The sequence below is a fragment of the Hemitrygon akajei genome, chromosome 12, assembly GCF_048418815.1.
Source record: "Hemitrygon akajei chromosome 12, sHemAka1.3, whole genome shotgun sequence".
NCBI classification, from domain to species: Eukaryota; Metazoa; Chordata; class Chondrichthyes; order Myliobatiformes; family Dasyatidae; genus Hemitrygon; species Hemitrygon akajei.
The window spans coordinates 54,501,690-54,528,604 of record NC_133135.1 but is presented as its reverse complement, the minus strand read 5'-3'; the positions used below and the strand labels follow the sequence as shown (position 1 = coordinate 54,528,604).

Here is a 26,915-nt window from a genome sequence, read left to right as displayed (position 1 = left end):
TGCCAAACGTCACTTTCACCGATTCTTCCATGTATATTACTGATAAGTTTTCCACATTATTATTTTAAGCCATATTTACTGTAAGGAAAAATAACTAAATTTTTGAAGTTAAAGCAATTTCTTGTTCAAATTGCTTAATTAGATTAATATATGAAAACAAGAAAATTTAAGCCTGAAACTACAATTCTATGTAAAAAGTCTGCCTACTAGTAAATGATTAGACTTAATCAAGATTTTTATCTCATGTGTCACATTTTTCCTGGACAAATCATACATTACCAGTACAACTTCATGAAGTCCTTAGGTTACTACCTTATATTTCTCAATGTGCATCAGTGTGAGATGCTAACAATGGAGCTAACTGGATTTGATAAGCCAATTTGTATATTCATGCACGCCTCAAATGTTGCAGCACTATTAGCTCAAAACAGTTCTTGGTGTCTGTACTTGTTTGTTTGAGACCAAGAATGTGAAAGAATTTGTCCCTCCATCGGCTCCCCTGTTGCAGTTTCTGGTGACAGAAGGTGCAGGGAAATAAACATTATTGGCTAATTGCTCACTATTCTTAATTGAGAGACACGCTGAAACGGTAGAGGTTTTGAGGGTAGACATTGTTAATAATGTAATAAAGGATATGCCACTGGCTCTGAGAATTTTATTTTATGAGTGTGAACCTTCACTCCTTGAGAAAGAAATTATGGAGCTATACAGCACTGAAACAGGCACTTCAGCCCAGCATCTCCACCTGTCAAGAAGTTTCTACATTGAATCCATTTTCCAGCACTTAGTCTGTCACCTTACTATGCTTGATGATTCAATTGCTCACTCAGAGACCGTGCTGGAGTATTTCTCACCACCATCTTCTCAGGAATGCATTCCAAGCTGCAACTGCACCAGGTAATTTTCTTTCTCTATCAGATCCCCTCTGAAGTAGGTGATGAAGATGATTGGTGGGGATGGGGCAATAAATGTTTAGTAAAGCTTTCAACAGGGTCCCTGATGGTAGGCTGATTCAGAAGACTTAATACACATGAATCCATGGAAAATTGGTGGATAAAATTCAAACAGCACACAAAAAAACCTGGAGGAACTCAGCAGGCCAGGCAGCACCTATGGCAAACAGTAAACAGTTGATGTTTTGGGCCTCGGCCCTTCATCAGAAATGGGAAAAAAGTTGAGAAGTTAGAGCAAGGTGAAGGTGATAGGGGAAACCAGGAGAGGGGGAGGGAGTGAAATAAAGGAACTCAGCAGGTCGGGCAGCATTCGTAGTTTCCAGCTTGTTGTACGTGTTGCTTTGACCACAGCATCTGCAGTGTACTTTGTGTTTAGTGAGGTAAAGAGCTGGGAAGTTGATAGGTGAAAGAGATAAAGGGCTGGAGAAAGGGGAATCTGATATGAGAGGGCAGAAGACCATGGAAGAAAAGGAAGGGGGAAGAGAACCAGAGAGAGGTGATGGGCAGGAAGGAGATAAGGTGAGAGCTGGAAGCGTGAATGGGAATTATGAAGTGGGGAGCAATTACCAGATGTTCGAGAAATCGATGTTCGTGCCATCAGGTTGGAGGCTACACAGATGGAATATAAGGTGTTGTTCCTCCAACCTGAGTGTGGCCTCATCGCGACTGTAGAGGAGGCCATGGACTGACATGTCGGAATGGGAATAGGAAGTGGAATTAAAATGGGTGGCCATCGGAGATCCCGCTTTTCTTGACAGACAGAACGTAGGTGTTCAGCGAAGCTGTCTCCCAATCTATGTTGGGTCTCACCAATATACAGGAGGCCACACCAGGAGCACCAGATACATGAGATGATCCTAAATGACCCACCAGGGAACTGTCACCTCACCTGGAAGGACTGTTTGGGGTCCTGAGTGGTAGAGAGGGAGGAGATGGAGGGGCAGGTATGGCATGGCCCAGTTACAAGGGTAAATACCAGGAGGAAAATCAGTGGGGAGGGATGAATGGACATGGGAGTCACATAGGGGGTGCTCCCTGTGGAAAGCAAAAAATGGGGGAGAGAGAAAGATGTGCTTGGTGGTAGGATCCCATTGGAGATGGTGGAGGTTACGGAGAATTGTGTGCTGGATGGGGAGGTGACTGTGGTGGTAGGTGAGGACAAGAGGAACCCTATCCCTGGTGGGGTGGCTGGAGGATGGGGGTGAGGGCAGACATGTGTGAACTGGAAGAGATGCGGCTGAGGGAAGTGTTGATGGTGGAGGAAGGAAAGCCCCTTTCTTTGAAGGAGGAGGACAGCTCGTTAGTTCAGGAATGAAAAGCCTCATCCTGACAGCAGATGTGGTGGAAATGGAGGAACTGAGAGAAGGGGATAGCAATTTTACAAGTGCCAGGGTAAGAAGAAGTATAGTCAAGGTAGCTGTGAGAAACAGTAGGTTTATAAATGATATCAGTAGATAAACTGTCTCCAGAGATAGAGGCAGAGAGATTGAGAAAGGGGTGGGATGTTTTGGAAATGAATCTGGTAAATTTGAGGGCAGAGTGGAAGTTAGGATTAGTGTGGAGAGATTGGAGAGCAATGCGTTCGGAATGAGTGATGTTAGAATTGGAGGGAGGAGTGATAAAGTTGAGATAGTTGATGTCTTATTGGCAGTTAGCAATAAAAAGATCCAGAGCAGGCAGAAAATCAGAGCGGGTTGTCCAGGAAGAGGAGGGATGTTGATGATGGGAGAAGGGGTCATTGGTGTGGGCTGAAGAGGCCCTGCCAAAGAAGTAGGCACAGAGACAGAGTCAGCAAAAGAAGAACTCAGCATCATGGTGGGTGTGGAACTCACTTTGGTGTAGATGCAGCGGGGCAAAGCCGAGGCCCTTATTGAGGACAGAGTGTTCAGAGGGAATTGTTAAGACCTGGCAAGGATGAGAGCTGGGATCAGAGAGGGAAGCGGGTTGGTAGTGTCTGAGGAGAGGGGAGGGTTGGGTTTTTCAGGAAAGGTGAGGTGGGGTAAGATGAAGTCTCCGAGGATTCTGAAGAGCTGAAGGTGGAATCTGAGACACGGGATTGCAGAGTGGTGGTGGGGAAAGTGGAGAATGGGTTCCAGCAGCAGCGTGTAAAGTCCCAGCCTGGAGGTGCTGTTGGTCAAGGACCAGGCTGGAGTCAGAGTTGGATAACATTCAAAATTGGCTTGGCCATATAAGACAGAGGGTAGTGATGGAGGGGTGTCCAAAGGTTGTCTGTGACCTGTGCTGTTCCATAAGGATCATGCTGGGACCTCTGTTTGTGATATATAATATTTGAATGAAAATGTAGATGGACTGATTAGTACAAAACTTTGCAGAGCTATGGATAGTGAGGAAGGTTGTTAAAGGATTCAGCAGGATATAGATAGGGTGGTAAAGAAGGCTTTCATCAGTCAGGATGCTAAGTATAAAAAATGGGAAGCCAAGTTTCAGCTCTATGCTACTGTGTACAGATCTGGCTGCTGAAGAACAGGAAAAATGTGAAGGCTTTGGAGAGGGTGCAGAGAAATTCCACATGATATTTTCTGGATTAGGGAGTAATAGATACAAGAGAGATGGGAGAAAAAGTTGGGCTGTTTTGTCTGCAGCATCAAAGGCTGAGGGGAGATCTAATGGAAGCATATAAGATTATGAGAGGAACAGAGACAAAATGGTGGAGGAACCTCGCAGGCCAGCCAGCATCAATAGAGAAAAACGGAGAGTCCTAATGAAGAGCCACAGCCTAAAACCTCAATAGTCCATTTCTTTCCATAGATGCAAAAGCACTGCCCATATCAATATATTTTGCTGCTTCTTTAAAAAACTTAATCAAATTTGTCATATTGGATCTCCTGCCACCAAAGCTGCGCTGACTAACCGTGAACGATTCCTGCCCTTACATGGTGTAGATTAACCATAAACATCTGAATTTTGCAATAGCTTCCCTACCACTTCCATAACACTCAATAATGAGTTGTACTAAGTGTAAGACTCAGTGTTTTTTAGCTTGGTGTACATAGGTATCTCAAACATGATCATAGGTTTTAAGGAATAAAAATATTCATTTTTATGGACTTCCCATTTTGCTCTTCTACTTCTTTTCCTTAATTTCATATGCCTGGACCAATTTTATTTTTTCTCCCTGTATAATGAATCAAATGTTCCTTATATCTTTTTACTGTTTTCTGCATGTTTTAAAGAGGAATCTTGTACTTGATTGATTGAACATTGCAAAATGTCACTTCCTTGCTCATAAACCTCACAGAGTCCCTACTGAGGCTGCCACATTAAAGCTGATGGCATAAAAGGAGAAGAGATTTTTGCTGACAAGCCCTCAGACTGTCTGAGGGCAGCTATACATCAGGTGTGTAGCAAATGCTGTACTTCCATTACTTACTGAAAACTGACGCCAGTATAACAGACTGTCCATTTCCACATTTCTCCTCAAGAGTGAAAACAGTGAGAGAATATGTTGTCAATCCTTTCAACAGTGCAGACAAACAAGCAACTTAAATCCAGTTCTAGTCCTTAACATTCAGCACAAATGATGAATGAGAGTGGAAAGTTATGCACTGTCCTCAAGCCTCAACAGACAGATACAGGTTGACACTTCAAAGTGCTCACTAATAAAACAGCTTGATAAGGATCCCAGTTACATATTAATTTTAAAACTAAAAATCAGAAATTTGCTAAAGGATTATGACTCATAACAGAGGACATTTTGAAGACATAAAAAAGCTGGCAAGAATGTCATCTCAGAAAAATATTGCTTGACTTGGGGTACAGAAAGATAAAATGACAAAGGAAAAATTGAGTATGGTAAAGAATGCAACATTTTGATAGTGTCAACAATGAATACCGTAATTTCCGCAAGGCAGAAAGTAATCATTTCAGCCTATAAAACTTTTGCCAGCTATGTGAAAACCATCCGTTACTAATTCCCTCTATCCATAATCTTGGATCTTCTTCAACTTCAAATATGCATCTAATCTTTCTTTAAAAGATGCAAACACATTCTCTTAACCACAAGATGGCAAAACATTTACTCTTCAATACACTCTTTTGCTGGAAAAGAAATTATTCTCTAACTAATAAAAGTGCTGAACAAATCCATTGTTCTGAGACTCAAAATTATGTAGGTCTGTTTTGATTAAAAGAGTAAGATTCTGCCTTTAGCCTTGTGGAAAAGAAAATGTCTCCTCAAATGTACCAATCTCTGTAATAATCTTACTCCACGCTGAGCCAACTTTGTCAGGCTACGGCAATGGTACTATAATCCACGACTGAAAAGGACAGGCTCCCCGGCAATGCATATTAACTTGCCGCAAAGTAACAGTCTATAACTTGGGCTGCACTGTCCCTATATAGTTACTGGATAAAAATCCTGTAAGCTTCTCCCTTGAAGAACTTTGGGAACCTTCTCACCACACAACTTCAGTGGGTTAAGAAACCCACACCCATGGCAATTACAGGTGGGTGATTAATGTTGGCTTTGGCAATGATGAATAAGTTATCTGAATAAATGATAAGTAAAGGCAACTAAATTACTTTCAGCACCCAGAGCTTGGAAAAAGATTAACATGGTATTGAGTAGTGTTTCACACTGCTGACTGTTGAGAGTATTGTTGAAACTGCATCCAATTGTGGAATTAACCACAAAGCTCTGAGTTATTTTAAAGCGTGCATTTGCTCAATGTCTAGTTTACGTGAAAACAGGTTCCTTACATGGCATGATTAGAGGAATGGGCAGCTGGATACTGTGAAACTAAAGGAAATAGCAAATTATCTTGGATGGTGGAATTTCCAGTAGGTCAATTAATGTTTCATTCAAGTCAGTGAGATTTAATGGACCAAGAAATATTTTTTTCTTCTGGAAGAGGTATAAATTGAGGAGCAGAATCATTATCCAAAAATTCTGTTGAAGAATCACTGACATAAATGGCAACAAGTTATCCCTTCATGCTGGCTTGCCTGCTGAATATCTAACATATTCTGCTTTTATTTGTGATTTCCAGCATCATTTTTTTTTTGTTTTCATTTTGAAAATTATAGGCCCCTGACAAGTGAAATGCTGCCATGTGCCTCATTGAAAGGGAGGCTGTTGTTCCACATTGGAACATGAGTGCTTTGAAGTTAAGTCCTGAAATGTTAACAATGTTTACCTCTTCATAGAAATTATCCAATTGCCAGACTATTTCCAGCATTCAAATAGTGAAACCTACTGCAACAGTAAAACTGACATAAAAACAGAAAATGCAGTTGATACTCAGCTGGTCAAACTATATCTGAAGGAAGAAAAGCAATGTTAATATTTCAAGTCAACAGCCATCATCAGAACTGGAAAAAAAATGAGACAACAGCCTGTTGTATGTTGAAGAGGAAAGGTGCAGAGAGAAAGGGAATGTCTGGGACCAATGTGTTGTCCAGCTGACACACTGCATCTAGCAAATCACTGCTGACTTCCCTGGAGAAATGTGATCAAAGGGAGATAAAAGAGGGGAGCTGGTGAGAGGGGAAAATAACAGCCTGAGCATGCTGGAGTTGTGAGATGTGGATCACAGCAATTGCTAGAAATCTGACACTCATTTTGACCTCTTTCTTCCTTCCCCTGTTAACTTAAAGCGCACATTTTTTTTCTCACATCCACTTTTGAAGAAACTTTAACCCTGCTTCTCTCTCTCTCTCCAGCATTTTCTGTCTCTTTTTATTTTAGCATTTGCCATTTTTGTTCCAGATTTCCAACACCCACAGAAGTTCTTTGTAAGACATCAGGTCTGATCTTGGAAGCTCGGAGACACGCTTACAAACTGAAGAGTCGTATACCACAAACTAATCAATAAGGAACTCCTATTTGCTAAAAGTGCTGAGAAATGTTGTGGCCACTTTAAAGGTGCTGTACAAATGGAAGCATCGTTGTTATGTTCATTGTTACTACGGAGCTGTAGGCATCATCTGGCCACTGAACTTGGCAATCTTTCTGACTTGCCTCAACGATCACTCCATCATAGAAGCATGAAGAACTGAAGCAAAGGAGACAAATGTCTTTGATCTGAAATATCAACATTGCGCTAAATGGATTCACATTATTTTATCACTGGTACCCTGGGGAATGATCATTTATCACCATCCAAGCTTTCAGTTAAGAAGCTAGGTAGTGTTTTACTTGTGCTGATAAACAAAATCCTTAACTTCATTTTTCTTTGGTAAATCAGCAATGAGGAATAAACTGCATATTCAAAGACTACAAATAGAAATGTAATCAGATTATTTCAGTGCTATTCCTCCCTGGCAATTCCAGTTCCACTTGAATCTATAAATGGTATGCACACAGATACTACTCTGGTTTTCTTTATTCATGAGCCTCCTTTCAAATGTCTAAAGTGTGATTAGATTTATCATCCTACACATGGAAAAGATTCATAATCCTTCAGGCCTAAACTATCTACTTTTTGTTTCGATTTTTTCAAATGGAAGTGGGTATTTGAGAGCAATGCATGATATGTTAACTCTAGACTTTTAAATTAGACTCCCTGGACTCAGATTTCAGGATTTTCTGCCCTCTATTCATCTTGCTATAAACTAGCAAATAACCTTAAGATCAGCCAACAATAATAAAACAAATGCAATCTATAAAATGTCTCAAATGCCTTTTCTTTGGTTTCAGTTTTGACCAGAAATTGGTAAGGGTAAGAACAGTTACAATGCATTGTTGAAAATTTAAGTATGATATCACTTTATCACTTAACCAACACTATGCATATTTCATCAAATAGAACATTTGTTCTATTCCCAGGTAGTCCAGTAAGTTGCAGCCTCTCACCTGGAGCTTGCGAAAAACAGCAAAATACTATTTTCTGCACCATGCCACAATTAAAGATTACAAGAAACTTCAATGCTTAACTGAACTATATTTGCTAATTAGATCTTCATAAAAACACCTCCTTCAAAAGAACAAATTCTCACTTGATTATTTGCTCAAAAACACATATCATAAATTTTGCAAAAGTTTTGCCTGCTAACAAGCATTTTTCTGTTAATCAGTAACCTCTTCGTGAGCTTTTATCAAAAGCATACCGTGGAATCCAAATGGTGATGCAGCCTATTATACAGCTCTGAAGCTGGTAAAATGAGATAATGAGCAAATAATATTGTCAGAATTGTGAAAATGTCAGCAAATAGATGCTCTAAAAAGGCATTAAAAGTTAAAACTTCTATTAATTTCTAACTTCTGGAGTTCAGAATCGGAATCAGGTTTAATACCACTGGTATATGTCATGAAATTTGTTGCTATGCAGCAGCAGTATGTTGCAATACATAAAATAAAAAAAACTGTATATTACCACCTATATATATATATATATACACACACACACACACACACACACACACACACACACTCTCACTCTCACACACACATAAATACAGTATATTAAAATGGTTAAATTAAATAATAGTGCAAAATGAGGAAAAAACTAGTTTTGGTAGTGTTCATGAGTTCAACCCCCATTCAGAAAACTGATTATTGAGTGTGTGCCTTCAGGCTCCTGTACCTCCTTTCTGCTGGCAGCAATGAGAAGAGGGCATGTCCTGGGTGATTGGGTCCTTAATGATGGATACTGCCTTTTTGAAGCATCAATCCTTGAGGATGTCCTGGATGCTGGGGGGACTATTGCCCATCTGAACTGATGGTGTTCACAACTTTCTGCAGCTTATTTCAATCCTGTGCCATACCAAATTTGGTGACATACCAAATTTCCTCAAACTCCTACTGAAATATAGCCTTTATTGTGTATTGATATGTTGGGTCCAGGGCAGATCATCAGAGATACTGACACCCAAGAACTTGAAATTGTTCACCCTTTCCTCTTCTGATCCCTCAATGAGGATTTGTGTTTGTGCCCTCGTCTTACCCTTTCTGAAGTCCACAATTAATTCTTTGGTCTTACTGATGTTGAGTACAAGGTTGTTGCTGCAACACCTCTCAACCAGCTGATCTATCTCGCTCCTGTACGCTTTTTCATTTCAATCTGAAATTCTGCCAACAATCGCTGTGTCATTGGCAAATTTATAGATGGAATTTGAGCACACATTCTTCAGGTGTGCCAATGTTGATTACCAGCGAGGTGGAGATGTTATTTTCAATCCACACAGACTGTGGTCTTCCGGTGATGTACTTACTGAATTGCAAAATCTAATTCAAATGCACCGTCAAGAGTAAAACAGAGAACAAAGATATAAATGAACAAAAGCTGCTTTAGCAGTCATTGCTTCAAATATTTGCAATATGTGGAAGGAAACAAAGACTAAGATGAAAGAAAGCCCAACTTTTTGATAATAGGAAACAGAAAGACCTTTCAAATGACATATCAATAAATTAGAGCCTTGAATTTCTGTACTGTAAAGGGCACAGAAAGAAATTTGGACTGATGCAAATATTTCCACACTCTATATGAAACAAAAGTATTTGTTGAACACTATGTTAGACTTTTACTATTGTCTCATAGTGAGCTTACATCCAACCATGCAACTCCTTTTGTGGCTAAACAACTGTAAGCAAGAGAACTTGCATTACATTTATATCTTTAGAAAAACTTCACAAACTCATATTTTCAAAGAACAGCACACTGCTTCATTACAATTTACTATACATGCATGGCTCATAATTTAGACCATAAGACCATAAGGTATAGCAACAGAAGGCCATTCGGCCCATTGAGTCTGCTTCGCCATTCAATCATGTGCTGATCCAATTCTTTCAGTCATCCCCACTCCCCTGCCTTCTCCCCATACCCTTTGATGCCCTGGCTAATCAAGAACCTGTTTATCTCTGCCTTAAATACACCTAATTACTGGGCCTCCACAGCTGCTCGTGGCAAAAAATTCCATAGATTTACCATCCTCTGACAAAAGTAGATTCACGAGGTTAATTCCTGGGATGTCTGGACTGTCTTACGCAGAGGTTAGAGAGACTGGGCTTGTACACGCTGGAATTAAGGAGATTGAGAGGGGATCTGATTGAAACATATAAGATCATTAAGGGATTGGACAAGATAGAGGCAGGAAATATGTTCCAGATGCTGGGAGAGTCCAGTACCAGAGGGCATGGTTTGAGAATAAGGGGTAGGTCATTTAGGACAGAGTTAAGGAAAAACTTCTTCTCCCAGAGAGTTGTGGGGGTCTGGAATGCACTGCCTCAGAAGGCAGTGGAGGCCAATTCTCTGGATGCTTTCAAGAAGGAGCTAGATAGGTATCTTATGGATAGGGGAATCAAGGGATATGGGGACAAGGCAGGAACCGGGTATTGATAGTAGTTGATCAGCCATGATCTCAAAATGGCAGTGCAGGCTCGAAGGGCCGAATGGTCTACTTCTGCACCTATTGTCTATTGTCTATAAAGTAAGTTTACCGCATCTGTTTTAAATGGACGTACTTCAATATTGAAGTCATGCCCTCTTGTCCTAGGTTCCCCTACCATGGGAGGTACCTTTGCTATATCTAATCTGTTCAGGCCTTTTAACATTTGGAATGTTTTCATGAGATCCCCCCTCATTCCCCTGAACTCCAGGGAATACAACCCAAGAGTTGCCAGACGTTCCTCATACAGTAACTCCTTCATTCCTGGAATCATTCTCCTGAATCTTCTCTGAACCCTCTTCAATGTCAGTATATCCCTTCAAAAGTGAGGAGCCCAAACCTGCACACAATACTTCAAGTGTAGTCTCATGAGTGCCTTATAGAGCCTCAACATCACATCCCTGCTCTTGTATTCTATACCTCTAGAAATGAATGCTAACATTGCATTCATCTTCTTCACATGCTTTACTTTTTTATATAAAGAAAAGGCTTCAGCTAGACTATATTTTGGCTTCATTACTAATGGAAATGGACATATATAACCAAATGAATAGCTTAAAGTATTTATGTTGTAAACATTCTGCATTTTAAGTTTTCTTTTGGGACATGCAATGTATTTGGCCACGTTAACTGACTATGGAGTAAATCATTAAAATCTCTTTGAAAGCCTTGACAATGTTTTCAGGCAGTGAGTCTTATCCCCACCTTGCATCATATTAGAGACTGTCAGAGTGTTCTGGGGTGGGGACATTATATATATATTAGATTAATGTATGCTATGTCCACTGTGTCCACTCTCTTCTCCTGTCAGATTCCTTCTGCTTCAATCCTTTACCTGTTCTGTCTATTGCCTCCCATTTTCTCACACCCCCACCCACCCACCTTCACCCTCACCTGGTTTTACCCATCATCTGTCAACTCCTACCCTTCCCTCATGTCCTTATTCTGGCGTTTTCCCCCTTCCTTTCCAGTCTTGATGAAGGGTCTTGGCTCAAATCATTGACTGTTTATTCCCCTCTGGATTTATAGCATCTGCAGAATCTCTTACGTTTATACATTAGGTGAAGCCTTGCTACTGCTGAGGCCTTACTACTCCTTGACTCTGGGATCAGGAGACCAAGGATCTCCATACATGCAATGGGGTAACTATGGATGCTAGGGGAGCCTGATTGTGGCAGAGGGAGTTTAGAGGAAGAAGGATAGTCAGGTGATAGCCAAATCAATTGTTATTCAACCCAATATTTGTTATTACTTCAATACTATGGAGCTGGAATAACAGATTAAGAAAACACCCAGCATATATTTCATGTGTTTATAAACAACCCCCATTACTATCAGCATAATTAAACAGACTCAAAGGAACACAGGACAGGTGAGGAAAGAGCCCAAAGTAAGTCACAAGAAAAGAAGTTCAATGATTGAGGTAAAGGAATTTACTGACTGCAAGGGCTCACCTTAGCTTGGGAAATGTGGTCAGATGGTATCATGGGCCAAGTCTGTATTGACCTTAGTCATTCAGAAATGGGTTATGTGGTCCATTACCTCAGATAGTTACTTCTGCTGTCTGCGAGTAACATGTTAGAGAATCTTGCAGTTCAATTTAAGTTCAAGTTTAACTGTTTTGCAACCATACACAAATATCCATTAATACAGCCAAATGAAACAGCATTACTCCGGGGCCAAGGTGCAAAAACAAAATACCAACAGTTACACACAGCATGAGGCACGTATAACACATACAGGACAGCAGTCAAATACAGTTACACAAAAAATGTAAGTCCCTAAGTCCATGAATGTTGCAGTCTGCATTTGAACACAATACAGCTCGTCTTCTGCCGAGCAAACAACGGTGGAGTACACTGACTCCAACACCTTCTCCCAGGCGGTCGCAAACTAGCAAAACCATGGGTGGAAACCTAGTCCTCGCTACAGCCAAGGCCATGCATCTCCCCCATCTTCAACCCCTGCCATTCGCCAACAAATCAGGGAATCAAAGTAGCAGCATTCCACTTTAACAATGTCCAACAGGGTCTTGCGATCACAAGAAAAGCAACCAGGATAACCACTTGCTGTGCGACTGCACACTGCCTTCGCACACTGAAGCCTCTCTAACATTGGCAGTAACATGATCTGTAACATCTATGGATTACAGCTGTTTCTAATTCTACACTGGAAGGCCTCAGGAATCTAACAAACTTATTATGTCAGTGACCTTAAGCATTGCTGACAATGCTAACACTACTGTGAGTTCGGCTGAGGCCAGTCGACACATCAGAAAAAGCTGACTGAGATCCTGTATTGTCAACTTCCTGGGACCAGTGCTGGTCAAGCTGGTGACCTTCAGATATGACTGATGGCACCTTGGCAAATAATTCTGCCTCTCATGTCTTTTGGCTTGTATCAAAGCAGAAAATATAGTGATAGGCATAAGTTCTGTGTTGGGTTTGGAGAAACTTATCATAGAGCACAGAGTTAGGGAGTATTCTGGAGTTATATGAATATAGCAGATATTAATTCAAACAAGCACTAGGGTTCCATGCTTATTGTAAATGTAAATAAATTTACAAAGCTTGTATTTACCCTTCAGTTTTTTTTTATAAATTGCAAGCAATAAATTGAAGTTAAAAGCACAGGCTGCTTCACAGTGATTGCAAATGCAAGAGCCAAATGTTAAGGCAATGGGGTTGTGTGAATTGACTTGCATCAAACAAGTTATTTGCACCATTGGGATTTGCGTGCAAGCTGGCAGACCAGACAGATGTTGTCTCTTGACATATCAAACATGGTCACAGATATAGGCAATCAATAGTATTTGTGTATTTATGGTAGCTGCGTATTAAAAGACAGCCCTGACCACATTAATAATGGGTGTCTGGCTCTCTGTCGTCAAAAGGTTTTGGAATATTTGTGTTAATTAGTTTCTCCCAAAAGTGCTTGGGCCTTCAAGAAGTATCTTATCAATTATAATGTGCTTGCACTATGTATCTCAAAGGAACCATTTGTCAATCCAAAGTATTGAAGTAAACAATGTCAGTGTAACAATTGAAATTGTATTGAATCACCTACTGTTACCTTTGATCTTAAAGGTATGAAATGTGATGTACCTTTGGGTTTGTGAGCCTCCACTGAATGCCTCCATGAGAAGTCCTGCTTGTTGTGATGAATAAATCACCAGTTTCAGTGTCTCTCCAGTGACTTCGATCACAGTCACAATACACAGGGCTTGACTGCTTCCAGGTGAACGCATGGTGCATCTCGAATTGGCAAAATATAAGGTGTGGGGAGATATTTCATAGAATCCTTATTTTTAAAAATCTATATTGTGAAACTCTTCATTTTTTTTTTAAGCTGCCAACCTCTGTTTTTACTTTCAAGGTTTAACCCAATTATGTTGAAGTCGTATCTAAACAAAACTTTGTGTTCACTTACATTGCCATGATGTGTCTGAGAGACTGGCTGAGTTGTAGTTATGTCACATGGCTAATCATCCAGATGTTCCCAGCTCTAGTTTATGAAATTACTAAATATTTTAGTTAAGCTTTCTGATTACCTCTTTGCAGCCTAGATAGAACTGCTTTTTCCATTTGTGTACAGTTTCAGAGAATGCATCCACTTTTCCATTTCCTCAAGGAGTTATTTCTGTTTCCCGGTTCCACCACCTTTCAATATATGAAATATTTAAAATGTGTTTTGTAAACCCATAAGTTTTGACAGGTCAGGGACTCTATTCCCAGTCTTACCTCTTCTCAAAGGCCATCAGGCATCCTGGGGAGAGGAACTTCCACTGAGAACACTATACACCTCAGTGGCCATGTTATAAGGTACCTCCTCTACCGAATAAGGTGGCCACTGAGTCTATGTTTGTCTTCTGCTGTTATAGCCCATCCACTTCACATTTCAATGCATTGTGTTTTCAGAGATTCTCTTCCGCACACCACTGTGGCTTTTTGAGTTACTGTTCCTTTCGTTTCCTGTATCCTCTAACCTCTCTCATTAACAAGGCAATTTTCACCCACAAAACTGTTGCTCACTGGATTTTTTTTTTCTCTCAGCATTCCCTGTAAACTCGTAGACTGTTGTGCATGAACCAGGAGACCAGCTTCACCCCCATCTGGCACCAACAGTCAAAGTCACTTAGATCACAATTTCTTCCCCATTCTGCTACTTGGTCTGAACATCTTGTGCATGTCTGCATGCTTTAATGCATTGAGTCAAAGTCAACAGTCACACTATTGGCTAGCTAGATATTTGCATTATCAAGCAGGCATACAGGTGTATCTAATAAAATGACCACTGAGTGTATGTTTCACTCCTGACTCTGGAATTGTGAGGCCCAGGAGAATTGGACCCATGTATCCAATCAAAGTTAATATGAGCCAGAGGATGGATGGTGGGCCAATATAGGAATAATTAAGACCAATTTGTCACAGGTTGGAGGACTTGCTAGTATTTTATCTTTTGAGTTTGTCTGTAAATCAGCTACCAGAGGTCCAAGATACTCAAAATCAATGAGAGGCTCTAATCACTTCCATCATTTCTTTCAAACTGCATTGCCCAGGTGATCCTTGCACAAAATGACAAGGTTACCCTTGGTTCATTCAATGTCTTTTATGGATGATGTAACACTGGGCGTGAGCATGTCATTGATCTGAAACATTAGTTGTTTTCTGTTCAAAGATACTGACTCATGACTGTGAATTTCCAAAAATGTGTTGTTTTTGAAACATACAGTTCAGTTTACCTCATTAATAGCGATGCTTACTTCAAATGGAAGTAACATTGGCAGATCTTCCACCCACATATTGAACAACTTGATGAGCCTGGCAACTATCGTCATCTGCATAAGAATGTAGGCTAAAGAACGGCTGATTGTATTGACATCATCAGACAGAATATTTATCCCACAGACTCATTATACAAGGCAGTCTAGAATATTGCTGAAAAATGAAATACATTTGCAGGGTTACATTTATCAACAAACAGTCTGGTGAGGAACTCAGTGGATTGGGCAGCATCCATGGATGGAAAGATATTGTCCATACTTTGGGACCTGTATCCAAAGGGACTGTAGCCAGAATAAAGAGGAGCAGGCGAAGGGATGCGAGGGAGGCCAGTAGGTGATTGTTGGACTGAGGGGGGCCAAATAGATGGGCAAGTCGATGGAGCCAGGTGAAGGTGGAGACAGCAAGGAGGGTGATAATCAGGAACACAGAGGCTACTGATATAGGTAAGAAGGTAGTAATGGGAAATATTAGGGGAGATATGAAGGGCAGTTGGAACCAGATGGGGAAGGAGATTTGGTGTATGAAATGTGTGGTGGTAGGTAGATGGAAACAGGAGCAGCAAGCGGATAGTTCTCTGAATCAGTAGAAAGTGCTAGGGGTCAGGCAGGGTTGGGTGGGAAGGGATGAGCAGACCAGGGAGTTTCAGTGGAAGGCAGCAAAGTATAGGTAATAGAAATGATGAAGGATGTTTCAGAGGCTAGTATCGTGAAAGGTGACGACTTGGGACACTGATTCCCACAGCTGTCTATGCCGTCTCCTTCTACCCCGTCTCTTGTAATGACGCCATCCCATTCTCTCAGTTTCTCTGCTTGTGCTGCACCTGTGCTCAAGATGGTCTTTTCACTCCAGAACATCTGAAATGTCCTCCTCTTCAGAAAACATTACTTCTCCTCTACAGTAATTGATGGAGCCCTCATATACATCTCCTTATTTCCCACACCTCTGATGTCACCCCACTATTTTCCAGATAGAACAGAGATGGAGTTCCCTTGGTCCTTTCCTTTTGTCCTACCAGACTCCACATTCAGCACATCATTCTTCATCATTACCACTGGGTTCTGCATGATCACACTTACCAATCCTTTCTGCATTCCACAGAGACTACTCTTTCCACAACTTGCTGGTTCACTCTTCCCTTGCCACCCATTCTGCCCTATTTCCTGGAGTTTTCCCCATAAGTATAGGAGGTGCTACACCTATCCTTTCATCTCCACTCCCATCACCATCCGTAGACCTAAGCAACACTTCCAGGTGAGACACAGATTCATGTACACCTCCTCCAATCTCCTTTACTGCATTTGATACTCCCAATGTGGTTTCCTCTTCATTAGTGGGACCAGGCACAGACTTGCTGACCATTTTGTTGAGCATCTGCACTCTGTACATAGCAGCCATCTTGAACTCCCAGCTGCAAGCCATTTTAACTTCTTTACCATTCTATCACTGCCCTGTGTGTCCTCAGCCTTCTCCACTGCTAGGTGAAGTCAAACACAAACTAGAGAATAGCACCTCCTGTTCTGGTTGGATAGTCTAAAACTCAATGACAAGAATGTTTAGTTCTACAATTTCATATAACCTGTATCTCACTTGTTTCTTTCTCTCTTTCTGATCTACCAAGGTCCTCTTACTTACAACATTCTTTTCAAAATGCTCACCAGCCCTCTATAACCTTGCTTCATTCTCCTCCTCTGCAACCCTTGTTGTCTCCACTAATCACCACACAGAAACTGTTGCTATCTCCACCCTTCCCTTGTTCATCTGGGTCTACCTGCCCATCAGTCCCTCTACTAATGGACCTACCTACCATTTGCCATGTTCCACCCTCACCCCTTCCCCTTATCTCTTTCTATTTACTATTTCCTCTTTACTCCCAATCCTGATGCAGTGTCTCGATCCAAAACGTTTAACAGCTTTCTTCCTCCACAGAGGCTGCTTGACCCACTGAGGTCTTCTAGCAGCTTGTTTTTAGCTCTGGGTTTCAGCAGCTGCCCTCTCTTGTGTCTCCATGAAGACCTTGCTTGGCTTGCAGAGAGAGGGATCCTTTCATTAAATCCTTCATGTCTAGCTGGAGTCTCAATCCCACCTCATGCTGTCCTCAAGGTGGCTGTGAGGTGGAGGAAATGATTGGTGACCTCATCGTGTACTATGTATTTGCCAAGAAAGCCTGAAAAATGATGCAGTGGTCTATTTTGAGGTACACATCCCTAGCATCCGTACAGCTCTTCCCAGGGATGATACCTGTCGAGGTGATTATTGACCACTGCTGGAAGATAATCAACTGGATAAAAGATACACTTTGGTCTGCCCCAAACCTGTAAGGCTTCCAACTGGCACATTCAAAGACACGGGAATATGTTTTGAAAGATGCACTGAAGCTCAGTGTGGCCATTGCAGTAACACTGAGGTGTAGAAACACAATCTAGTGTCCTGCCACCATTGAAAACAGAGTGAATGGGCCCTGTGTACCAGGCTGTCAAATGTTAATGTTGAGCATTGTTTAAGGGGGAAGCACAAACTGATAGGCCAGTTGATTGTAAAGACATGCTCCAATAGGATTTACTGGATATAGTTATGTTTAAGGTGTATTTTTGGAAATAAAACAATTAGATTCCTTTGCTATTCCCAGGAAATCCAGAGTAACACACACTAAATGCTGAAGGGACTCAGCTGTTCAGACAGCATTGTTGTTTTGGGCCAGGGCCTTTCATCAGGACCATTGAACCTTTCGACCCTGCTCTGCATTTAACGTTATGCTAACAATGTAATTGTAAGAAATGTGACCTGTGATGGAAGGTGCTGACATCAATGTTTTGGATTATATACTTATATCATATAATTTTTGAAACAAGGAATTGATTTTAGATAGGGTGTTGAGAGGCAGGGAAAGACTACTTGATATTCGAGCAACAGGACTGCTTATTGAACTTGGAGGCTGTGCCAAACAGTACTATTAGGTTAAATTCCTCGGTTATACATTTCTATTGAAAAGCTTCTATTGGAATTAGATTTTTAAAATGAAATGGAGATGCATGAAACCTGGAGGCAGTCAGGCAGTGAGTGCTTTTCAGAAGATTGTAGAGAGCTGAGACAGAATTGAGAGATGGAACAACTCTGAGGTATATAGCGTGCAGAGTGGATATCACGGTATCAAGGAGGAATTTGATTTCTACCAAAAATGAGCCTTTGTATTAGATTAAGCATTTCTCTTTCCTTCATCCATCTTTCAGATTTAACACTAATTATGTTACTGAAACAGTGAAGCTTAATGGTGCCACATTTAGAACAGAGTAGTGAAATTCTATAAGCAGAGCATTATGCTGGGACCAGCATTCACTTTGCGCCCATCTTTAAGTAACTAGAAGCTACAACAAGAACAGAAATTCCTTTGACCAAGCAAACTGTTATTTTTATCCCAAGCAAAGTAGAGTGGGGGAGAGGTGAAGTAAAGAGCTGGGAAGTTGATTGGTGAGAGAGCGATACAGGGTTGCAGAAGGGGGAATTTAATAGGAAAGGACAGAAGGCCGTGGAAGAAAGAAAAGGGGAGGAGCATCAGAGGGAGGTGATGGGCAGGTAAGGCGATAAGGTGAGAGAGGGAAAAGAGAATGGAGAATGTTGAAGGGAAGGGGATTTCTGGAAGTTCAAGAAATTTACGTTCATGTCATCTGGCTGGAGATTACCCAGATGGAATATATGAGGTGTTTCTCCTCCAACATGAGTGCAGCCTCATTGCAATAGCAGGGGAAGACATGGACTGACATGTCAGAATGGGAATGGGAAGTGGAATTAAAATGGGTGGCCACTGGGAGATCCTGCTTTTTCTGGCAAACAGAGCATAGGTGCTTGGCAAAAGCGCTCTCCCAATCTAAGTTAGGCCTTTCTGATATACAAGCGCTCACACTTGGATGACCCCAACAGACTCACAGGTGAAGTGTCGCCTCACCTGGAAGGACTGTTTGGGGCCCTGAATGGTAGTGAGGGAGGAGGTAGGTGTAGCTTGCAAGGATAAGTCTCAGGAGGGAGATCAGTGGGAAGGGACGGATGGACAGGGGAGTTGGGTAGGGAGTGATCCCTGCAGGAAGCAGAAAGTGGGGGGCAGGAGGGAAAGATGAGCTTGGTGGTGGGATCCCTATGGAGATGGTTATCTTCATCTGCTATCTTAGGAACTTGAAAAAAATTTCCACATGAGATAGTTGTAAATTGGAAATTACATTGTAAATTGATGCTGGTATTAATGTAATTATGTACTTTTTATCCCAATTCTGTGCACTTTAACCTCAAACTTTATTTTTTTATATAATTCCTCACTCTTTATAATAGCTCTTTCGTTGCATGTCACACCCTGTCCAACACCACAGCAAATTCCTAGTAAGTGTAAATGTATATGATGAGTAAAGTTGATTCTTGATCCTTGTCATCATATTACACCCAGTGCTACATATTCTTTGGAACAGGGACAATGAGGTTTTAATTTTATTTTCCTAGATTTACTTGCTTCCTTTCTGTAATCATTGACATGGCAGGATATGATGGAATGGGTGAGAAGTAGGAAAATGAGGAGATATCTTAGAGCACTTGGCTCAGACAGCCACTTCTCATGTGCTGAGGATGTTATTGGTGAACATTCAACTGCAAGAAGCATTACAACTCATTACATGCTTATTCATTAATCCTAAAGGGAAGCATGATAATTTAATTGTTAAGAACTCTTAACTGGAATAACATAACTAGGACTTGATGATATAGCAAAATATAATGACATGATTCAATAAATATTTAAGTTTATAAATCCAGCACTCTTAAATCCATTTCACCATCACAGTGTTCATTTTGAAATATAATGAATGCAGGAATCTTTCACAGGACTTACTGTGTAGAAAATGACTGGCACTACTTGTCCCTAGCTTATTGGCAGCCACGCATGTGTAGTTGCCATAGTGATCCTCTGTAATGTTAGTAACAGTGAGGATAGATCTGGTGTTGAAGTTCTTGATATGAATTCCTTGCCTGCCGGAGGCCAACCTAATGGATTGACAAAAACAAGATGATTAGAAAACAATGATATTCAATGGGTGATGGAAATCATACTCTTTCTTCCTTAAATTGTGGTATTTGGAATTAAATACTCATTATTTCTGCAGACAAAAATTGTTTCAACAGTGTGAGGGGAAAGCCATATACAACGAGACAAGTGAAATGATGCAATTATAATTAGCATCAATAATGAGCTGATAGCACTTACCTTTTGTTTGCAGAATTATATAGGAACAACCTGCTATCACCTTCTCATTGTTCATATAGTTTCTGCACCTATGCCTGTCTGCTGAAAGATGGAAGTCTCCAAAGAGCTTTAGGTCAGACCTCCTCCTTGACAGTGGACTCAGCAGAGAGTTCAACACTGAAGCATTAATGTACTGTGGCGAGGGACTAACATGCAATTTCCATCTTTCATTCATTCAAAAGGGGTTGGTGGCACAGCACTCAAGAGTCAAGTATGTAATATACTTGATTTTATTTTAGTGCGCTTATTGTGGCATTAAAATAGTCAAATAAATATATATCATTTGTTTTAAATTCTTGGTTTTTCCTGTTTTTATAAACCTTTATCAGAGGAAATTTTTAAAAATTGCAAAGGTCTTTGGCATCAATAAGCTTTCAAAGGCCATTAATTGGTCCTGATGATGGACCTCGGGATGTGATGTTTCAAGCCTTACCCCTGCTTCAAGTGTGTTGTTTGCCCTGCTCAGAAATGGCCAGTCCTCCCTGTCTGGGAAAAGTGAAATGTAAATGGTTAGGAAATTTTGGACAGTGGGCCAGATCCAGGATAATCCAGTCCAGTATATTCAGTGAGTTCACCGAAAGCATGAAGCACAACTTTTATTGAAAAATGGTTCGTACATTGGTGGGCTCAATGGCAGTTTGAAAATTTGTATTTACTTTGCTTAGCCATGTGTTTTTATTTCTGGATTTCCTATCCAATTTTGTTTCATCATATATTTTCTACAAATTGAGTTGACTTTTACAATAGATATTTTCTTTTTTTATGCTTTAGAATTGTTTTTTTTAATGAATTCAAATTCTCAACACACTAGGATGAGATATACACTTGAATTGTCTGAATTACTAGTTCAGTAATGTAACTAATGCATGACCATTGCTGGTGTCTGATTCAGCCACTGTGTCAGCAGGCAGGCAGTCATCAAATTTCTCTACTTATTAATCAAAGAGATATGCTCACCAAAATTCAGCTGAACTCTTTATCCTGTCTAGTTACATCACAACAATGAGGACACGGTAGATGAAGAGAATGAAAGGGTGAATAATAAGCATGAGAAAAAAAATATTTCTTTCTATATGATGATGATGATGATGATGACAGATCAACAAAATACTTTTTGGGATTTGTGACTGTCCCATATTTGTCTGATTCAAACTGTTCTTAAAGTACTCCAGCCACACTTGCTTTTTCACCTCCCAGGCAACAAGTGAGAAAATTTCAGCTGGGGATGTAAACAGTGTAAGTGAGGATATGAGACTAGATGATGCACATAGAAAACAAGAATACGGAATCAATGAGTTAGTGTAATTTTTCCACTGAAGCCTGTCTAGAAGCGTGCCCTTGAGTGCTGTATTGGCCAAAGCTAGAATTTATGGGATCTCGCTTGGCCTTAGGGACATGACGTCAATAAAGTATGTGAAGGAGAATAAAGTAATGTTGAGGTGTAACTACCATTGTAAACTCTGGAACCAATATGAAAAGGAGTTTTAGAAACAGATTGTGATAGTAACCTGATAATTTATTTTTAGGCATCAATTGAAAGACAAATGTTGGCCAGGACACTTAATGAAACACTACAGTACTACAATGGGATCCTTTAGCTACACTCATGTGAATAGAGTGTGGATTGTTTTAATCAATCAAGCAAAAAACAATACTGTGATAGCATTGCAAAGAGAGATTGCTGGAAATCTTTTGTAGCAAGGACAGGAATTTTAGAGAGAGAAAGTGCAATGCCAAGAAAAAGAGACTGTCAAACAGATGAAAGTATTTCTCAATAAATGTTGCCCTGTTGCTCCTTGCAGCATCAGCAATTGACCTTATGATCCACAAGTTGCTTTTCATACAAATACCAACAATTTGTTCAACTACAATGTAAACATCAAGGCAACCATCTCAAGAAACAATGGTATTAGTCAAGATTCAAGATTGTTTAAAGTCATTTCCAGTACAAGTGTAATGAAATAATTGTCACTCTGTATCCAAAGCAACATGAGAAAGAAACACAATAAGATAAAGAACAAAATAATAATAAAAACAATAAATATAAATATGTAAGACAACTTATATGCATAGATTGATTGTATGTCCATCAAGCAAGGTTAGGCACAGGACTGTCTGTGCATAAGGTGACTGACAGAAAATGACGAAAGTAGTGGTGGTTGGGGTGTAGAGGGGTGAGTTGGTGGGTATAGGTGTTAATCAGCCTTACTGCTTGGGGAAGTAACTGTTTTTTGAGTCTGACGGTCCTGGTGTGGATACTACATATCCTCCTCCCTGATGGTGGTGGGACTAACAGTCCGAGAGCAGGGTGGGTGGGATCCTTCACTAGCATCTTCCTGCATATATATCCTCAGACATGAAATAATTTAGGAAAGAATAATTTTGCCAAACCATTGACAGAGCCAGTTAGGTCCCTGGACGGTGCTGAACGATGGGTGTAGGGACAGGTGTTGCAACTCGTGTAGTTGCAGTGCAAAGTGCTGGGGATAGAGGGAGCTGAGTGGGGAGGGTTAAGCAGACAGAGAGCAGTACCTGTGGAAAGTGGAAAGAGAGAGGCAAGGGAAGATATGACTGGCGGTGGGATTATGTTGCTTCAGGCAGAAGTGATGAAAGGTGGAGGGTGAAAGGTGAAAACCAAGGAAATCTGCCTCATTTCCTGTTGTGGTGTTGGGAGTGAGATTAGAAGTCTGGGCTATGTGATTAAAGATTTCATCAACCATGGTGGAAGAAAAGGCCCCTTTCCTAAAGAGAGGGCATATCAGATGTCTTGGAATAGAAAACCCATCATGAAAACAGATGCAGCAGAGATCAGAGAAAGGGATAGCATCCCTACAAATGAATAGGAGGGAGGAAGTGTGGCCAAGATAACTTTGAGAATCAATAGGTTTATAGTGAATGTCTGTGGATAGTTTGTCTCCTGCAAAGGAGACAGAGTTCAAAGTTCAAATTAAAGTCATTTTCAAAGCACATATGTTACTATTTATAAGATTTATTTTCCTGCAGCCACTTACAGATGAAAATACAATAGGTTTTATGAAAAACTATGTATAAATGACAAAGAATGGCAAACACCAATGTGCAAAAGAAGACAAACTGAGCAAATAAAAGTAATTCTGAAAACATTAGTAGAAAAGAGTCCTTGAAAGTGAGTCTATAGATCATAGAATCAGTTCAGAGTGAAATTATCCATGCTGGTCAGGAATGTTATGGTGTAGGGTGATAAATGTTCCTGAGTGGGGACCTTGATGATCAATGCTGTTTTCCTGTGGCAACTCACCATGCAAATGTACTCAATGTTGGGGAGGGCTTCACCTGTGACAGACTGGGCTGTATCCACCATTTTCTGTAGCATTACTGTTCCTGACTATTGGTGGTTTCCATATCTGGTCCTGGATCAACCATTTATGCTACCCTCCACTGTGCATAGATAGCTTTGCCAAAGTTTTTAGTGACATGCCAAATCTACTCAAACTTCTAAGAAAGTAGAAGTGCTGCTGTGATGACACTTATGTGCTGGTCCCAGGACACATTTTCTGATAGTGGATACCAAGGAATTTAAAGCTAGTGACATCTCTGTCCTCTAATGAGCCTCCAGCTTCTTCTTCCTGTAGTTGATAATCATCTCTTTGGTTTTGCTGATATTGAGTATGAGATTATTGTAAGAGGTGTTGGAGTTAGTCCAAGAGAACTTGAGGGCAAGGTGGAAATTGGTAGTGAAAGTGATTAAATTTTCAGAGCAGCACCAATGCAGTTGTTGACATAATGGAGGAAGTGCTGGGGAGTGGTGCTAGAGAAGGTTTAGAACAAGGACAGTTCCACATAGCCAATAGAAAGCCAGGCACACACGTGTGTGACCTTGGCTCCATCCCTGATTTATTAAAGTGAGATGAATCAAAAGAGAAGTTGTTCTGGGTGAGAACAATTCCTGCATCTCTTCCAATCTCATTTACTACATTTGGTATTCATTAAGTCAGCAAGGCCATGCACAGACTGTGTGACCATCCTGCAGAGCAGCAGCACTCGGTTTGCAGTGGCCATTTTGAGTTCCTGGAAGAAGGCCATGTCAACCCTCTTCCCATTCTCAGATTGCCCTGTCTGTCCTCTGCCAGGTTGAGGTCAAAAACAAACTAATAGAATTATATTTCATATTCTGCCTGGGTCATCTCCATCTTTGAAAGCTGAGATCAGACCTGGCTTTCAAGGGGAATAAAGGGACCAGGAGAGAACTGAAACTGGAAATAAAGAGAGCTCAAAGGGCCATAAAAAGTCCTTGGCTTCTAATAAAAGCCTAAACCAATTCATACCTATATTAAAAGTAAGAAGGTAGCTAGGGAGAGAGCAGGACCACTTAAGGATAAAGGAGGGAATTTATGCCTGGACCAAAGTCAGTGAATGAGGTACTAAATGAATACTTGGCATGGAGGATAGTAAGATTCGTATACTGATTCACTAGGGAAGGTTGATATAAAATGGGAAGCTATTAGGGTTCTTGGAAACATTAAGGTGGATAAGCCCCTGAGCCTGATGGGACCTATCCCAGCTTACTGAAAGAGGAAAGGGAAGAGATTGTCAGGGGTTTGATAGAAATCAATGTATCTTCTTTAATCACAGGTGAGGTCCTAGAGGACTGGAGAATAGCCAAAGTTGTTCCTCTATTTAAGAATGGAATAGAGACAAACCAGGAAATTATAGACTGATATATACTGGGTGAAAACTGGAGATTTGAGGCATTTTCCTTACGTAGCAAATGGTAGGTGCCTGGAATTCACTGCCAGGGGAAGTTGTGGAAGCAGATACAATAACAATGTTTGACTGATGTTTAGACAGGCAAATGAACACGAAGGGGATGGTGGAGTGTAGGCTATGTACAGACAGAAGGGATTAGTTTGGATTGGTATCATGGTTGGCACGGACTGAGTGGGCCAAAGGGCCTGTTCTGTGAGGTACAGTTCTACATTCTATCTCAATGTTAGGAACATTTACTTTTCCAATTTCAGGTAACCTACACGTCTGTGTTCATTTCTCTTTTCTCCGATCCACTCAGATTCTCCCAACCTCCCTTTTAAACCCTCCACTGTACCCTGTTACCTAGATTCATTCTCCTCCCTACCTGATTCCATCTGCCCATCAGCTTTCTCTTATGTGGTTCCACTGAACATGTTACTAATCAGATTTCAGCATCTGCAGCATCACGGGTTACCTTCTAGGCTTTCTCTCTACCTCCACCTTCCCTTCCACCCACAGAGCTTGGACAGCCCATTTTATCTTAGAAATATAGAAAATCCTACTACACAATACAGGCCCTTCGGCCCATAATGCTGTGCCAAACATACACTTACTTTAGAAATTACCTAGGGTTACCCATAGCCCTCTATTTTTCTAAGCTCCATGTACCTATCCAGGAGTCTCTCAAAAGACCCTATCGTATCCGCCTCCACCACCATCGCTGGCAGCCCGTTCCACGCACTCACCACTCTATGTGTAAAAAACTTACCTCTGACATCTCCTCTGTGCCTACTTCCAAGCACCTTAAAACTGTGTCCTCTTGTGTTAGTCATTTCAGCCCTGGGAAAAAGCCTCTGACTATCCATATGATCAACGCCTTTCATCATCTTATACACCTTCATCATGTCACCACTCATCCTCCGTCACTCCAAGTTCACTCAGCCTGTTCTCATAAGGTATGCTCGCCAATCCAGGCAACATCCTTGTAAATCTCCTCTGCACCCTTTCTATACTTTCCACATCCTTCCTGTAATGAGGTGACCAGAATTGAGCACAGTATTCCAAGTGGGGTCTGACCAAGGTCCTATATAGCTGTAACATTACCTTTCGGCTCTTGAACTCAATCCTACGATTGATGAAGGCCAATACACTGTACGCCTTCTTAACCATAGAGTCAATCTGCGCAGCAGCTTTGAGTATCCTATGGACTCAGACCCCATGATCCCTCTGATTCTCCACACTGCCAAGAGTCTTACCATTAATAATATATCTGCCATCATATTTGACCTACCAAAATGAACTACCTCACACTTATCTGGGTTGAATGCCAATTCCCACTTCTCAGCCCAGTTTTGCACCCTATCGATGTTTTGGTGTAACCTCTGACAGCCCTCCACACTATCCACAACACCTCAAGCCTTTGTGTCATCAGCAAATTTACTAACCCATCCCTCCACTTCCTCTTCCAGGTCATTTATAAAAACTACAAAGAGTAGGGGTCCCAGAACAGATCCCTGAGGCACACCACTGGTTACCGACCTCCATGAAGAATATGACCCATCTACAACCACTCTTTGCTTTCTGTGTGCAAGCCAGTTCTGGATCCACAAAGAAAGGTCCTCTTGGATCCCATGCCTCCTTACTTTCTCAATAAGCCTTGCATGGGGTACCTTATCAAATGCCTTGTTAAAATCCATATACACTATGTTTACGGCTCTACCTTCATCAATGAGTTCAGTCACATCTCAGAAAATTTAGTCAGGCTTGTACGGCACGACCTGCCTTTGACAAACCCATGTTGACTATTCCTAATCATATTATGCCTCC

General features: G+C 41.0%; 1 protein-coding gene across 1 annotated transcript in view; it reads right to left on the bottom strand.

The window, feature by feature from the left end:
• negr1 (neuronal growth regulator 1) overlaps positions 1–26,915 on the bottom strand; it is a 434,855-nt gene that overhangs the window by 12,543 nt on the left and 395,397 nt on the right. Inside the window, exon 6 of the mRNA XM_073063112.1 lies at positions 19,953–20,104. Within this exon, the coding sequence (XP_072919213.1) occupies positions 19,953–20,104 (152 nt within the window). The remainder of the gene's footprint in view (positions 1–19,952; positions 20,105–26,915) is intronic.